Source organism: Diospyros lotus, chromosome 8 (genome assembly GCF_014633365.1).
Source record: "Diospyros lotus cultivar Yz01 chromosome 8, ASM1463336v1, whole genome shotgun sequence".
Lineage (NCBI taxonomy): Eukaryota > Viridiplantae > Streptophyta > Magnoliopsida > Ericales > Ebenaceae > Diospyros > Diospyros lotus.
This window is the reverse complement of record NC_068345.1, coordinates 21,342,623-21,360,963: the sequence shown is the minus strand read 5'-3', so window position 1 is coordinate 21,360,963 and position 18,341 is coordinate 21,342,623. Positions and strand designations below refer to the sequence as shown.

Genomic DNA, 18,341 nt, shown 5'->3' with positions numbered 1-18,341 from the left:
CATGTATGGAAGTAGTTTAAAAGAAAAGAAAAGAAAAATAATGTGTAAGATTGTCACAGTCTTAATGTTCACATGCCTTGCAGCTCGGGCGTTTCTTTTCAATCCCATTCTTTGAATTTGTAGCAGCAGAGAGAGTGATGTTCTCTACTCAAGAAGATACAAATCTAATCTTATCCCTTGAATTTGTTGCAGAAATGTTCTCTGTGAAATTTGATCAGGGGTCAGAGTCAATGGAAACAACTAGTTGTTTCTTTGCAGCGAATCCATATCCATTCCATTGGGGCGGTGACGCCTTTCTACATATATGCATGCCAATCAGTCCTAACTACCTAATGAAGTTTGACCTTAGATATTACATCACTCTTAACTTAATTGCAAATCCTAGAAAAATCCTTCCTCTTCTAATTTCCATATTGATGTGATTTGTACAGATTTAGCATTCAAATTATGGTCAACATGCATCCGTCGCGCATATATATATATATATATTATATTATGTTCCCTCTACATTGTTCTTCAATCTTCAGTGCTGGAAATGTAAAATCAAGTAGAAAACTTATGGTCAACATGTATCCGTCGCGCATATATATATATATATATTATATTATGTCCCCTCTACATTGTTCTTCAATCTGCAGTGCTGGAAATGTAAAATCAAGTAGAAAACTTACTGTTTCTGAAAACCCCATTAAAAAAGAAAAAAAAAAATTGGTAAAGGCAAAAGGGATGGATGGATTGGATCAGTAGGAAAAGGGAAACTTATCTATGATAAATTAAAGTTGGGAGCATTTGTTATGAATCTTAACTAGGCATCTAAACTTGGGACAAAATGGTTGGATTCCTATTCGTCTTTTCTTATATATAATATATATATATATATATATATATAGTTCTGTTTGGTCATTTGTCTGTATCCGGACCTCCACCTCTATATAAACCACCCCCTCCATCCTTCTCTCTCAGTGTCTAAACCTCCGCAGCTTACTGACATATATATATATATATCTATATATATATATATCCTGGATTGGACTTTTTAACTCATCAGCATCTGCTCACATATATAATCCTCTTATCTGTTACAGAGAACAAACTTGTAGAAGAAGATGGAGAGATCGATATCGATGTCGGTATCGGAGAAGCTTGTTCTAATTGCTTGTAGTTTTGTTAGTTTCTTCCTTGGTCTACTCTTGTTCATCTTCTTCAGAAGAAACAAGGCAGACCCAGCTCCTCACAGAAGAGTTCTCAAGCTTCCCCCTGGCTCAATGGGCTGGCCTTACATTGGAGAAACTCTCCAACTCTACTCCCAAGACCCCAATCTTTTCTTCGCTGCCAAACAAAGAAGGTAAACTAGCTAGGTCTTTCGGTCTCTCTCTCAAATTTGTCTTCCCTTTCATCCATCGTCTGATTCTCCGGCTCCGAATTTTGATCTGTTTTCAGGTACGGCGAGATCTTCAAGACCCATATTCTAGGCTGCTCTTGCGTGATGCTGGCGAGCCCCGAGGCGGCCAGGTTTGTGCTAGTGACCCAAGCTCACTTGTTCAAGCCAACTTTCCCGAAAAGCAAGGAGAGGTTAGTTGGGCCCTCTGGACTGTTTTTCCACCAAGGCGACTACCATATTCGGCTGAGGAAGCTGATACAAGGCTCCTTGTCCCCGGAAGCCATTCGAAACTTGGTTTCTGATATCGAAGCCATTGCTGTATCCGCCTTGAATTCCTGGTCTGGCGGCCATGTCATTAACACTTTCCAAGAGATGAAGAAGGTTGGCTTGTTGATTAATTCAGTTGGAAACTAGTTCTATTGAGTCGTTAATTTGGCTCTGTTTCTTAGCTTTACATGTGTTGCAGTTCTCGTTTGAAGTGGGTATACTTGCCATATTTGGCCATTTGGAGGCTCACTATAGAGAAGAGCTGAAGCAGAATTACGGAATAGTAGAAAAAGGGTACAATTCTTTCCCCACGAACATCGCCGGAACGCCATATAAAAAGGCATTATCGGTACGCTAAACATTTGGTCATTAGATCACTTTTCCCTTGTAAAAAGAACCAAAAAATAAATAAATAAATAAATGGCCTCACAACTGACTAAAACAAAAACAAAAAATGTGTCCATTTCAAGGCAAGGAAGAGGCTGAGCGAGATTCTGAGTAGAATAATTGGCGAGAGGAAGGAAAAGAAGTCAATAGAGAAGGATCTGTTGGGCTGCCTCTTGAATTCTAAAGACCAAAAGGGAGAGGTTCTAAGAGACGAACAAATCGCCGATAACATTATTGGAGTGCTTTTCGCCGCCCAGGACACCACCGCCACCGCCATGACATGGATTCTCAAGTACCTCCATGAGAACCCCAAGCTTCTAGAGGCTGTCAAGGTAAGATCCAGAAGAAGCCACCAAGTTCAACACAATCCATTTTTCTTTTTCTATTTTCCCAGAAAATGGAATCAAGAATCGTCCACATCTGGTGTCTTGACATCCAAATTTAATACTTTTATACGGACTCAGGAATTAATGATGATGTTGGCATTGCAGGCTGAACACCAGGCAATATACCAATCAAATGAACAAGGTAATCATTCATTGACATGGACTCAAACAAGAAAGATGCCAACTACTCACAAGGTATATTTATATATAACATATATATACACACATTGACTCTTTAAAAAACTCAGCTTTCATTGGTTCTATATATATATATATATATATATTTTTAATTAATTCCATGATATCCAATTTCCACAGACTATATTGGAGAGTCTGAGAATGGCAACCATCATATCTTTCACTTTCAGAGAAGCAGTAGCTGATGTAGAATACAAGGGTAACATACAAACTGTGCAATTTCTAGCTTATATTTTACATAAAAACATTAATTTATATACAATTTATCTTTATACTGTTATTCTTAATTGAACAGGGTACCTAATTCCCAAAGGTTGGAAAGTGATGCCTTTGTTCAGAAACATTCATCACGACCCAAAATTCTTTAGCAACCCTCAGACCTTTGATCCCTCAAGATTTGAGGTATGACCAGTGCAGATGAATTTTGTTGCTTTATTTTCTTTTTTTTTTTTAATCTTAAATTTTCTGGGTTTTTTTTTTTTTTATTTGATTTTGTTTGTGGGTGTCATTTAGGTTGCTCCAAAACCCTATACATTTATGCCATTTGGCAGTGGGGTCCATGCCTGTCCCGGGAATGAGCTTGCCAAGCTGGAGATGCTCATAATGACCCACCATCTAGTCACCAAGTTCAGGTAACAACTGTTTGTTGCTATTAAATTAATTGCTCATCCTCATGTGTCAAAAATCACAGCGATATATATATATAATGTCTGCCACACACTCCCTAAGGAGACCTCCCCTTTCCTTATCAACATTCATGACAGTTTTCAAAATATCTTCATTTTGATGCAATAAAAACCTGTGTGTTTCCACGAATTCATGTTTCTCTGGAAATGAGAAGAATTAGTGCTTTGAATTTTAATAAGGGCGTGTTTGTTTGGGTGTGGATGCAGGTGGGAATTGGTAGGATCTCAAAGTGGGATTCAGTATGGGCCATTCGCAATGCCTTTGAATGGGCTCCCAGCCAGATTTTGGAGAGAATCTGCAGCCTGAACAATAAATTAAAGGCAGATTCATATCATATGAGTAGTGCATGTAATGCCACTCACCCAAACTTACCTTTTATTTTCCTTTTCCTTTTTTCTTTCCTTTTATTTTTAACCATCCCCTTCAAGCTCATACATGTGGGGATAGAAGATGCCTTCTTTTGATTTTTGTTTTTTTTTCCTCTCCTCTTTTTTCTCCTCTAAGATATTATTATATGCATCAACTTGAATTAAGAATTCTCGATGTCTCTCTTCACAAATATGTCTTTTCTTCTCGTATTCTCTATTATTTTATCTTTAAATTAGAATTTAAGAGAATTCGAACATAAAACGAATAATACCTGCACAATTCATGAATTTAAGTAATATATTATTTACTTTTTTGTTTTAAAAAAGAATTACATATACGAGGTTTAAGGGAAGAAACATAATTATTGTGATATCAATGCTCATTTTCACTTTGGGGTTGAATTATTATTATTTATTCTTCAATGATGATGTGTTAGGCTTCGTTGGCTGGAAAAATCATTGCTAGATTTGGCTGGAAAAAGTAAAAACGGCATCCGGCGCAGCCCCACGTTTAGTTGGATGGGGTCGCGTTCACATCCAATCGCAGGAATCGGCGTGTCTTTGTCCATGCAGCACTGCATGCCCAATCCAGTCAATTTGTTGTTGGTACGGCGCCACGTTTGGCGCTGCGATTGGCCAACTGAAAGCGGGTGCTGCTCCTCAGCTGGAGAGCACCTTCACAGGAATGTCACTTTATTCACCAAACCCATATGTAGGTAATGTTAATCATTATAATGCACACTTAAACAAGGTATGAGCTCACTTCAAATAGTTTGAAAAATAAATATAAACCCACTTTAAGATTGGGTACACCAGCAGAAAGACCTTGTTCACGCCAACTTAAATGTTCATTAGGGTCTGTTGGAGGAGCCTGAGGGGTGGGGAAGATCGATGGAATAAAAATGGGTAAAAGGGCCTTTTGTAAATATTTTTTGTTCATTTTTTTTAATTTTTAACTCTAATTTTATAATTAAATATGCTTTAATATTTTATATTTCAAGAGGCAATAACATTCACTTTTGAAAATTTAGAAAACATGTTTTTTTTTTTTTATATATTTTCTAATTCATAGTATAAAATTAAAAAAAATTAAAAATTGAGAAAGAATTAGAGTTGAAATTTTAAAATATTTTCTCTAACTAAACATTTGTGTGCGAGTGCAGGAACAAGATTTCAACTAAAACCTAAAGATTCACACTATCCAACAATTCACAAAAGTTTTAGGGTTGTGGTATCCCAAGGGAATATAATTTGAACATGTCGAGTCCACTAAAATTGCTAATGCTAACTTTGCCAGAAGTAAGGTGACCATAAAATTGTGATACGTGTCAATTGGGTCCATTATTAGGCCTTCCATAGAGATAATATTGAAGAGCAACGTGGTATATCAAATGCAAGGGTCTAATTGGTTTTTAAATTTTTTTTTTTTTTAAAAATCATACAGGCACAGTAGAAAAATTCAAGAATCACTTTGTAAGACTTAATCTCCAATGACCATATGCAAAACAAATTCAAGCCATGCTATAGCATTTATATCTCAAAATGGTTTGAAGTTTGATGAAAATGCTGAAATCTCATCCGAGGCAGCAATGGTTGCACGTTAATAGCTTTCGAACAGCACTTCGGGTGACTAACTTGACCCTTAAAAACACTAGGGGACTAATCGATCCATGCTCCAAGTAGTGGGTGAGACCAACAAGAATGCCTATGTGTTAATCAGGCTTCTTGTTAGTGATTAAACAAAAATTGGGTTCAAAACAAAGGGGCTCTTAATCTTAATAGTCTCACTATTATATAAAGTTGCTACTCTAGCAATGGGAGGAACAATGAAGCAAAAATAGAGCAATGGAGAGGGGTTTTTAGGCTTTGGAAGAAGAAGAAAAACAAGCTAGGCCGAGAGAGAATTGCGCACACAAAAGCCATATTTCGTTCTTCTTCATCAAAGCTTATATATTGAACCCAATAAAACCCTAGACGCCTCTAATTGGACAAATTGAAAGGCAACAGCCAAAGGTGCGCCAAAAACACCAATCTGGTGTGGATCTATGCAAGGGTTATATTTTCAAAGCATTTTTCGCAAGAAATAGGATAGTGAAAGCATAAAACATACACAGTGAAAATCAAAATCAAGCTTGCAAGACTCGATTTCTATCATCCACATGCAAAACAGAAATAGCCCATGCCATAGGGGATTTTTCGGTATACCTTTCAAATGAAGATTGGTGTTGGTTGCCTACGCATTTCTCTCCTTTGTTTTTGTCTAGCTAGCTCCACCATCCCTGCAAGCACTTAGGTGACCAACCCTCCTCCACAAACATAGAGGACCTTGTCAGTCCATGCCCAAGTTGCCATAGAACCCTCAAATGGAATTGTGCTAGGACCCTCTCGATGAAGATGATCTGGAGCTATGCGCGGTCCTTTCTTGGTTACCTCTTGGGTGTCTAACAACCACTCTATAGGGAGAAGATGATGAAAGGAGCTGCACTAGCTTGTCTTGGAGCAAGAATAAGAAGAATTCGTAGCTCTAGAGGAAGAAGAAAGAGACAGACAACAAGTAGGAAGCAGAAACATAACAAAGGAATAAGAAAATAGAAGAAAGAAGATGGAGAGTAGCTCACGCGATCAGGTTCCACTTCTCCAATCCACCAAACCCCTTCAAATCCCCTTCCATTCTATTAACCAGCCACTCAAGCCTTTCCCCTCTCATTCCTACTCTCATGATTTTCACTAGAGCATTAAATGCTTTGATGTGACAAAGCTACGTTGCATGTAATGGCAGAAACAATTGATAACTTAAGGAAATCGATTGACCATTTCAAGACGATCGACATTATCCCGAGCACTAGTCAACAGAGCACAAATAGTCAACAGCATGCAAGCACTGGTTGACCATTTCCAAACAGTCTCTCCATGAACCTATCAACCGATTCCATCTATCAGCACTAGCTTCATCCAATAACCTCTAAGGCCCTGCTATCCAATAGTAATCTCCCATACAGAAAATATAGTAACCGACATCACTATCCAATAGCAACAAGGAACACACTAATAATAATGGATCACTAATCTGCTATATTACTCGATATGCGTGTGACTTTTTAGGTTCATATACATGTAGCAATCAAGTCACGTCAACTCCTTGACGTCAACCAATCCCATCGGTCTACTAAGATGATCTCTCCAAATCCCCAGAGCACCTTGAAAGATCTTGAATATCCTCTAGTTAGGACTCAGGATGATCCTAATGGTAGCGGAGTCCAACTTCATATGAACATATTAAGGCTCCTTGATTACCGTGCACTATAGTCTTTTCTTTTCACTAACTAACATCTCAACCAAGTGAGAGTCGTTGACTAATTAAACTCACAGGACTTGGTAGCTATAACAAATCCAGTATGGGGTGATTAAGGTAGCATGTTAGAACCAATTTGACATTGGAACTCTTTCCAATCTCATGCTCACCTTGGCTAGGGGATTTCCAATCACAATCACCTACATGGATTACATAGGATGTTCGCCCCCAATGAATGGAGGTCAATGCATCCCATCAACGAATATCTGCCTTTATACACTACTGCACAGAGATTGCACAGAAAGCATCCCCATCTCTTACATTGGATGGTTCTGCTCAACAACAAATCACTGACACTAGTACACAAGACACTATGTTGTCTCTAGTCAAAGGACCAAATACACAATCGAGATACAGTGACAGATCATTAATCCACAAACCATGTGATTTGTCATAGACATCACATTCAGTGGATGTTCTTTTAACACCCGCCCATATGTCTACTATATGTAATTCATGTAATATGGCATATGACTCACCTCCCAATCTCATTAGCATCTACATGCTAAACAATGGTAGTAACCTATGTGCTAGTCCACTAATTGATAGGTCATAGTCCACTTCTGATAAGTCTAAAGACTGGGAATACTTTTAAGAAATCCTGGACTAGAAATCCAAGTCATATAATCTCAACAACTTGAGAGTAGGGAGTCTATCAAGAAGTATGGGGACTCATTCATAAGATAAAAGAGAGAGATATGAATGAAGATATGACCTTATATTAATATCAAGATAATCAATAGTGTAATACCCCAGATTTTCAAACTCAAATATGATATAATACTTGAGATTATTATGTTCTAATACTTTAGGAAATAGGTCATTTCAAGGGATTACATAACCCTTGAAACAAAGGTTCAGTTTATGAGCCAGTGGTAAAATCGTAAATATTAAAGTTCGAGTAAAAGTGTAATTTACCTAAAACCATAGGGTATTAGCATAATTTATCCATTTTTTAGGGGCCAAAAAAGTGCAATTAAAAATGGCACAAGGACCAAGTTGCAAGGGCCTAAATGAAAATTACCCAAAAAGTTCAGGCCAATGTGTAGTTCTTGAAACCTGTAGTTAGATCATTGGAGTAATGAATTGGGCCAACTAACCATTATAAGTCATGATGAGGCACACAAATCAAAGCATGAGGTGGCAGGGGCAAAGCTGTAAATAGCTGAGAAGGTGCGTACGTGAGTTTACATTTCAATTCAAACAACATTTAAATCCACCTTTGGATCATTTTGAAATCCAAGACTTAGCCTCCAAAGTCTCAAACCCTTATCCTCAAGGACATATGGCAAGCAACCATTGGCCACTTGGAAGATAAGATAATGTCACATGATGGTTCATAATGACCCCCTATGGTGGCATCTCGTGATTGGCTAGAAAAGCTTACTTAGCCTCCAAGTTTGCTAAAGTCTCCAAACCTTATCCTTAAGGACATTTGGAAAGCATTCATTGGTCAATTGGAGATAGGATTTGAAGTCTCATGATGACCTCACAAGGTGGCAACGTGTGATTGGCCCGGGAAGTCTATAAATAAAGCCATGGGTTTGTTCACAAATCATTCCAAACATTTCTAAAGAGAACTCTGCCAAATTGAGGAAAGAAAAGGGAAGGGTCTTGTTCTTGAGAAATAGGGCAGAATTCTACAAAAATAAGGAAGAAAATCGGTGGAGAATCGAGGGAGATAGAGCCTCGTCGGAGTTTTCGGGCCTTCCTCAAAATTTATGCTAAAAAGTTAAAAAAAAAAACATGAGATAACTTTTATCTAATTTAATATTCCTGTATAGGGGGAAGAGAGGGACCTGTAGGTTCAAACACAGATCGAATCGAAGTTAAAATGAGAGAGTTATGATTGGAATACAAAAATTGCGCAAAGTTGTCACAAAATATAAGAGTGGCGCGTGTGCCAGCTTCTTGGGGGTGCTTGGAACCTCCTTTTTACCTTAAATTTCACAAATTGGACTATCTTTTAATGCTTTTCAATCCTATATAAAAATATTTAATGTTTAGTTAATTGAAATATGTGATTTCTGTAGAAAACCTAACCTGACAAGCTTAAACAGTGGTTCCGAAAGGTAAACAATCAAGGTGAGTGGTTCTTATGCATGAAAACTGTTCTTGCATATGTTTTTCTACCTCTTGAACATTCTTTATATCATCTTGTGGGATTTTTGGCTTTACATATCATGTTTTCCATAAAATGAGCATATCCTTTCCATTTTGCACATGTTATGGTATTTGTGGCTAGTGGTCATCATGTGTGAGGCTCCCGTTGGCCAGCAAGGGGGAGAGGGGTAGGGAGGTTACCATGTGTGATGGCAGTAGATCCCATTGGCCAGCAAGGGGGAGAGGGGTAGGGAGTTTGAATATGATGGTTTGCAGGGATGATTGCAACATCTTAACATCATTACCACGAGGAACAATTTTGTACTTGTTCTTGCATGTGCTTTCCTTCATCTTGATTATTTGTTCATTTTGTGGGTATTTATGCTTTACATCTCGTGATTTCCCTATTTTTCCTTGATTGAACATGTTCCTTCTGCTTTACCTTGATTTATCATGCATCAACGTGTTGTGACTGATTGGTGGATTATCATGTGTGATGGAGACCATATGCCCGCATGGGGCCTAGGAGTTGAACATGATAATGCCCTGGTTATGGTTTTTACAAAGGAGATTGCATACTTATACTGCATATTGTATATTGCTTTTAGCATACACAAACTTTCCTTTTTATGACCCATCTCACTTGGATGTAACAATCTAACTTGGGTGTTTCATGCCCCTGGAACATTCAACGTTCCAAGTATGTTAGATGCGACGGGTATCCTAGGTTCCAGTTCGTGTAAAGGTAAGGAGGTGGTGCTTGGCTAGCTTTAAAGTATTTGGATCTTTTGTTTACAGAATTGTTGTTTATACTTGTAACCCAAACATAGTACTTGTATTCCCAATATTGTATTGTAAATAACAGCTAAGTTACTTAAGGATGCATGGTATGTGTGTTCGATTCTATGGTTGTACCCCAAATTCATGTATTCATGAGACTGTTATAGTTTCTGATATGTTGGTGCATGACAAGTTAGTGCGTGATAGATTTTTATTAAACTTATGGAAATCCTAGCTATTTAGCATACTCAGATTCGATCATTGCTTTCATTGATAAAGGATTTTCAATAACACCTGAGGTTGTTATTAGTGTATAATGAATATCACACAGCCTTATTATATATTTAAAAAGTGGGGCGTTACAAATAATGTCATTCATATACATCCCATGTAATGTAAATCAAGCATCTAGGGTACTAACACAAACCAGCTAGGAGAGAGAAAAGAGACAAAGAGAGAAAAGGCAGAGCCGTGCTGGACACACGCCAATTCCTCCATTCGTCCTTCCCAGCCAAGTGTTGTTCGGTGTTCCATGTAGAAATGACAAAAGATAACGCCGAATTGCAATCATCTACAACAAAAATGATCAATTGTTATAAGGAACTGTCGACCATTTTTGAACATGTCGACTGGTTCTGGCCTTTTATCTTGTCAACGGCCTCCAAAGCCTATCGACCGTTTTTATCCCTTTTGTTCATATTTTTCAAAAATTGCATCTAGGCTCACAATTAACTCTTAATGACCCTTTCATCATCTCATGATGAAATGGAGTCCCCTGTTAACTCTTAACAACATACCTATCAACTCTTGATAGTTGCTCTAATTAATTTAAACCTTTGAACCTAATTCGTTAACTCTTTAACGATGACATTAGTAACTCTTGATAATGATTATAATTTTAATCGCTTAGTCAACCACTACACCTAGATATGTGTGCAACCTTCTAGGTTCACTACTAAGTAGCAATCAGGACACGTTAAACTCTTTGACGTAGACCAAACATTTTAGTCTACAACGAGAATCTCTTCATCTCCTCGATATACCTCAAAAGACCCTAAGTTACAACTAGTATTATGTCAAGGCGATCTTACCAGTAATGAAGTCATACTATAAAGAAAACCTATTTGGGTTTTTGATTCCCATGTATTATAATCCTTTTATCGAATAACATCCTAATTGAGTGAGAGTCATGGAGTGATCAAACTCACTAACTCGATAGCTATGCCAAGATCAGTGTGGTGTGATATAGATGACACATCGGAACTCCTTTCGACATTGGAAACACTTTCCAATCAAGTGTGCCTTGCCAGGGGTTTCTTTAATCAAAACCATCATTGATCACATAGAATATTCACCTCACACTGGAGGTCAATGGATCCCATTAGCAATCATCTACCTCCATACACCACTACATAAAGACCACATAATGCATCTCCCACCCGGTAACCAGATGGTTCTTAGCAACGAAAAATTCTTGGCATCAACATACAAGACAATTGTGTTGCCTCTGGTATAAGGACCAGTAACACAATCGAAGCTAGTGGCAAAGATCCTTTCAGTCATGTGATTTATCACGTGCGTCACATTCGATAGATGTTCAACTAACTTTTACCCACATGTCTATTATATCCATCTCATGGATTATGGTATGTAACTCAACATCTTTTATCATTATTATCTCATACTAATCAAAGGTAGTAACCTATGTGCCAATCCATAAATTGATTACTCATAGCCTTTTTTTGAGAAATCTAAGGACCAAGAATTATATTAAGAAATCCTTAATCTAAAAGTCTTAATCACATATGCTTAACATTTAAGAATAAGACTTCGACAGGAAATCTAAGGGCTCATTCATATGATTGATTTGAGAAGTATGAATGAAGATATGACCTTAAAATATGAAAATATATTTTATTATATTTACAAGAATTACATCATTAGTCCCATAACTATAATTGCTAGATGCCATCTAAATATAGCATTAGGGCATTAACATTAACAAACATGACTTAAAAAAACCAGTTGCTTTAACCATAATTCACACTCGGAGAACTTAGCATATAACAAGTGCTCCCTAAGTGTCCTAACCACAACTCGCAAGTTTTCTCAATGCTTTGCCTCTCTAGAGAAGTGAATAGGAATATTATCAATGAAAATGATCACAAACTTGTTGAAGAATGGTTGGAATATTGGGTTTATTAGATTTATAAATGTTGTGATCATTGTTGCCAAAAATATAATAATTACATTTATTTTTCTTGGGATCAACCAAAGTAGAGTCCTTCATTACAGTTGAAGGCCTAAGATGTCACTAGCAAGGTTAATCGAGTCAGGACCAAATTAGAGTCGAAGTCCTAGAAGGTCAAATCTTTGGGGACTGGGATGGGGGCCTTTAAGACTATACGCTCAAAAGGGTCTTCGGGCAAATGACGGATGAAGGGCCCTGATGGGTCTCCAGGGAACCTTCAGGGTCTTTAGGGAATAAGGCTTTTCCTTAGCCTACGAGCATAAAGGACATCAGAAAGGCACACGAGAGACTTCCCCATACAGGCCCTTTGATGCCTTAGTCAAAAAATAGTCTGAGAAGTATGAGGAATGTACAAATATGTAAGTGTCTAATGTATGTATGTATGTATGTGGTGTCTTCTGTATGTCCCAAAGAGGATATTCTGGATGATTTTTAGAGAGGGAAATGGTCGGGTGTAAATGGTTCCAAGAAGTCTCCAGAGAGATCCATTTTCCTTGGAGGTAGTAAATATTTATAAACAAATAAGTAGGACCCACTATCAAGTCTTCAGACTTTTCTAGTGAGTTCATGCGATGTGGCTTGAGGATCTAGAGATGTCTTCGAAGTAGAGCCCCAATGGCTATCTTCAAGTGGCCTCGAAGAGGGTTTCGAGTCATTGGGAGGCTTTGGTCCAAGAGACCCAAAGGGTGTCTTTAGACTCATGCAAAATAAATAGGTTAGACCATTCCCGGGGGACCCTATTGGGGGGCTCTGGAGATTGTCCGGGGAATCATGATTCATTGAGGAGATACTTAAGAGTTAGAAAATTTTTAGGGCACCCCACAATAATAGCTCCCTACTTTTGCCTTGGGCTGAAAGGCAAAGAGAAGAATATAATAAAAAGGTGGGTGCCGGATGACTCATTCGGGGAGAGTCTCCAGGAGACTAGCGACACTTGGTCTGCATGACTTTGACTATAAATATGAAGTGGTCCCCTATGGGCCACATTTTCCCCACAAGAGTTAGAGTTATCTAGAGCTCCCGAAGTGTAACATCCCACATCAAGCGATAGGAAGGACCAGATCAACTTACCCTGATGGGCCTACGCGAACTTCTCAGAGGTCACCCATCCTTGACCTAACCTTTTAATACCCAAGAAATTAGGATTATTTGAAAGTAAGCATTTTATTAGAAAAATAAAATTTTGGGGAAGATTGTTATCTAAATAGCCTGAAAAATTGACCAAATCGACTACAGGGAGTGCCTTGGAGCCGAGATGCCTAAGAAAAATGATATGACCGTGATGTGTATTTCGAGGCATGATTTATGACATCGAAAGAAATGAGATTGGGAACAGTTTTCGATACAGCTAAAATGTAACTGCCAATTAGGTTGCAATACCGAATTGTTATAGACGACTTCCAGGAAGTCAATAGAAGCTTGAGAGGGCTTCATTTTTTCATAAGTAACAACCCTTCAGTGGTTTTAGGAAGAAACAAAGAGGTTTAGGGCCAAAACGAAGATTCGGGCCTAAGTGCAGTTTTTTAAAATTGCCGGAGAGAGGTCGAAATGACATTTTTTCAAAATCTTCAAGGATGCAATGGAAATTATAGAACTTTTAGGTTGCAATAGCATTATTGGGAAGCTTAGAGGATTCAAGGAAAGGACCAAAAGTTCAAAATGGGAAGAAGTTGGGGTCAAAGTGCAATTTTGCAAAATTGCACAAAGAGTAATTCTGCCATGGCCGACCAAGCTTCCTCCACCACTTCCCATCACCAAATTTGGTGGAAAAGACTCAATAAAAGTAATCTAGGATGCTCTTGGGTCCAGTCTAGGCCAACAATTGGCCTTGGCTTAGTTAAAATTGGCCAAACTTTCGGCAGAAAGAAACTAGATTTTTACCTACTGAAAATCAATTTTTGAGGCAACTTTCAATGGGATTTGGACTCATTAAATGCAAGAGGAGACATCAGAGGCCTTGGGTTGCTCGAGATCTGTCGTTTTGGGGTTCGAATTTGGCTATAAATAGAGGATATAGTGGCCGAAAGTTTTACAAGATTTGAGCTTCAAATCGACCTTGTTTTTGAACAAATTGACGCACCAAACCATAGGACTTTTTTTTCCCATGAGATGAGGATCATTTCTGAAAAATTTGAGGAATTTTGGAGTTCATTTGAGGGGTGATCGGAGCTTCGCCGGAAAAATCGAATCTTGTCGGAAACGGACTGATATTTGCTTGAAGTGAGGTCTTCCAGGTGTTGTTTCAAACTCAAATTTGGCCAGAGTGATCCACTCAAGGTAAGCTATCTTTTGGTATAGTTGGTTTAATTTTCCGGTGTAGCGGCGCCTGAGAAGATGACCGGAGATAATTTTTATTATTTTTAAATACTGAAAATAAAATAAAATATAGTAAAAATAGAAATAAGAAGGATAAAATTATGAAAAAATATCTAAAAATACAGGAAAAATGAATAGTTTATGTTTATGAATTTTTATTTTGAAAATTGCATGATAAAATAATTATTGAGAATTTGTTAAAGGAAAGTTAATTAGAAAAAAATAGGAAGAGATTTCAAAAAATTCCCAGAAAATTTATGGAGGTTATAAATGTTATTTTAGGAATTTTTATGAGTAAACATGGAAGAAATTTCTTGATTGGATATTTATTTTGAGTTTTTGAAGAATTAATGACTATGGAAAATAGAAGAAAAATAGAAACAAATAGAGAAAAAATAAGAAAAAGTCTAGAAAAATTATATTATCGATTTTCCTTGGAAATAATTGGTCAGGAAGTGATTTGACCAAGGATCTTGATGATTTTCGTTATTTTCAAGGTTAACATGCAAATCGAGGCTATGCACGTTTTTTGAGGTAGTCCAAAGTTCATGCTAAGGTGAGTGGTTTTATCCCAAGAACTTATATTTATGATATGATTGCTTATATATGCATGATATTTATGAATGCTATGATTATTTTGTCATATTGCGTGGAAGGTCGTGATGTTGCATGGCACGATATTATTGACATTTGATATTTATACATGAAATAGGATGTCACCCCAATAATGTAGCCGTAATTCTCCAAGGGCAATTGATGGAATAACGTTAGGATTATCTTGACCAGAGGTGCCAAGATTCTGCCTAAGATTCCGTGCTAGGCTTGTGGGCCAGGGAAGTTACACTAGGGTAAATAGTTGTTTATGTTATTGCATCATGCATCCATATATATGTTTTTGAACCCTCACTAGAAGTTTCATCTTCTAATGGGTTATGCCCCTGGAACATTCAACGTTCCATTCGAGACTTGCAGTTTAGGTAAGGAGCAGGTTGAGATATGATGGCACGGGATGACATGGCTGATGGATTTGGCGAGTTGTCCTGGTATTTGCTTCCTCATGAGGATTCAGGATATATTTTTATATTGATGATCATGTATAATTGTTATGGTTTAATGTATTTTTGAGGTATCATTAGATTGTATCATTTGAGGTACTTAGTTGTTATCTCTTGATGTTAAGTCTCCATGTAATTAAGTATTTGATGATATGATGGTATAGATTCTTATATTATGATTAAGTGAATTCAGTTATGTACCATATCAGGTTTCAATTTTAAGCTTCCGCATATGTGACGATTACCTATCTTAGTTTATTGATTCTTATTTTAGTATGCTGAGAAGGTAAAACGGGGTTGTCGGGAAATGATTTATATTGAAAAAAAAATATTCTCAAAATTTCTAGGTTATTTAACGCTTGGAAAAGCGGGGCGTTACAACCTTAGCTCAAGCATGCTTAACCCGGGAGCTCTTTATCCGCATTCATCCCAAAAGTTATCCAACTGGTATTGTTTTCCTTCCTTATTATCCTCGATATATACTAGCTTCTCTAGAGTCTCTTCTTGGACCTAACCTTGGGCTCTCGGGGTATTACACGAAGTCTCCTAATCGTCTCGGATAACCTTTTGCTGCTCTTAGCCCCTGGAGTTTCTGATCCTGCAAAAGACTCTGCTCACTAAAAAATCTTAACTCTCTTGAGGTAAAAATGGATTCTGAACAACCTCTTTTTGATATTACTATCTCACCATGGATGAGTCATTCGATTTTAAAAGGTAAATATGCTAAAGATTTCACGTGATCCTAATGTATTCCTGAGTCCTAGAATCCAAGGGGCCTTACAGAAAGGGAACTCAAGGCAAGTATTAGGGGAGGATCGATAGTAATCCATTTAGATTGTTTACAAGTAAGACTTAGGATTCCATTACACCCTTTTGGGATGCAGTTTTTAAGGGAGGAAATATTAGTACTGGCCTAGTTGCATCTGAATGATCAGGTCATCCTAGTTAGATTTTTTCTTTTGTGAAAGGAACAGGAGGTAGAACCCACCATTTCCTTATTGCGTTGCTTTTATTGTTCTCGCATTATAAAAGGGGAGAAAGAGTTTGTATCCCTTCCAAGGACATCGATTAAGTTTAAGTTATCCAAGGCTGAACCTCAAAAAAATAGATGATTTTGAGACTAGGTGGTTAGTAGTCACTCCGCCACAAGATGTTGGAGATCATTGCAATATTGGCACACCGAGCTAATAAGTAGTGCGAGATGCGACTAGTCGGATATTGATTCATTGGTAAAGGACCACCAGGATGAGATAAATATGTTGGCCAAAGGGGGTCCAGTTTTGTTATAAGATTTAATGAACAACACATGTTTTTTTAAGGCGGGATGGATGGTTGTTGAAAGGGATGATGACGCTGTATGTTTATAGAGACAGTTTCCTATGTATAAGAAGAGATGAGAACAAGAATGGTATACTGAGGTCTATAGTACCAAGTGCATGAAGAGTCATGGAGAAAGCTTATGAAATGCTAAGTCTAAAGTATATAAGTCTAACATTATCTATGTGTGTTTCAGGGTGTGGGGTATAAAGCTAATGATTGTCAACCACTAGATCGTTGTAGTTGTTGGCTGGATGTATGAGTGCCAATTATCAGCTATTACGATAAACTATAGATGGGCCAAGGAAGCTGGTACTGCCATTGGTGCCTTGTTTTTGTGCATATCATGGTATTGTTGTGACATATGGTGTAATACCCATATTACATGGAATTGGAAAATAAATAATTTCTAGTGATTTTGAAAGGACCTCGAGTGGTCCAAGAAGCCCAAAAATCGATTTCGAGAAGTAAATTAAAAAAAAATTATCTAATCGACGATAGGGAATATCCTGGGACGCTGGAAGCAGTCAGATCGGGAATAATTTTCAGAATAAATTTTGTATAAGCCTGAATGGGTGCCAATACCAAATGGTCGTAGGGTCCTCCGGGAAGTTGAGGGGACCCTAGGGATGGTTTGGTTTTGGGAGTAAGGCAACCCTTAGGTGTTTTCTGTGGAATAAAAGTCCCATGCAGGCACAAGGACGAAATTGACCTTTTCAAGTACAAGTCAGTTATTAATTTAGGAGAATTAAGATTTTTGTGTAGTATGAGGGATTTAATTATTGGCTTGGAGGGTCCAAGTGTATTTATTAAAATTCCTAAGTGGAATTAAGGTGATGCTTAAGTGGGATTAATGAGAAGTTAGTGGGGTTAATATGTAAATTATATATGTATATATATGTGTGTGTACGCGTGAGGAAGCTTCCCTTGAAGCTTCCTAAGTGTTTGCCTCTGATATTTGAAATGAGAGAGCTGGCCGAGATGAAGGGAAGCAGAGAGAATGAGAGCAAGCTTAGAGTTGGGCGTGAGGTCGAGAGAAAAGAGATCGAGGAAGATGACTGATCAGCTATGGCCGACGCATTAAGGAGGCAACAGCGGCTGCAATGGCTCTCGACGAGGCGCCGCAATGGAGGCTGGCGATGCAATAGCAACATGGAGTGGTAATTCCGACAGCTTATAGAAGCTCTAGCGGTGGCACTGGAAGCTTCAGCGGTGGATGGTAATGCGCAGGCTGGAGGCGTGCGCGAGGAAAGCTATTCGCGGTGGAGGCTGGCATCGACGGTGGTCGAGGTGCGACCAGTAGCGGTCAGTGACTGCGGCATGGCCATAAACGGCGGCTGTCGGAGGCAGGCGGTGCGCGTAGGCACTGTGCGTGCGCGGGAGAGGCAGGAAGAAGGAAAAAAGAAAAAAAGAAAAATAAAATAAAATAAAATAAAATAAAACATGTAAAGGAAAATCTGGAAAAATTCGGAGAAAATGCCAGAAAGTCTCAG

At 38.0% G+C, this 18,341-nt stretch overlaps 1 protein-coding gene across 1 annotated transcript; it reads left to right on the top strand.

Moving 5' to 3' along the window:
- Window positions 1-980: 980 nt before the first annotated feature.
- On the top strand, window positions 981-3,874 carry LOC127807198 (abscisic acid 8'-hydroxylase CYP707A1-like). The gene is made up of 9 exons (XM_052344869.1): window positions 981-1,345; window positions 1,441-1,762; window positions 1,848-1,997; window positions 2,119-2,367; window positions 2,527-2,616; window positions 2,740-2,818; window positions 2,915-3,021; window positions 3,133-3,251; window positions 3,513-3,874. Exons 1-9 carry the CDS (start codon window positions 1,107-1,109, stop codon window positions 3,610-3,612), a joined length of 1,455 nt encoding a protein of 484 aa, XP_052200829.1. The 5' UTR covers window positions 981-1,106; the 3' UTR covers window positions 3,613-3,874.
- Window positions 3,875-18,341: the final 14,467 nt, after the last annotated feature.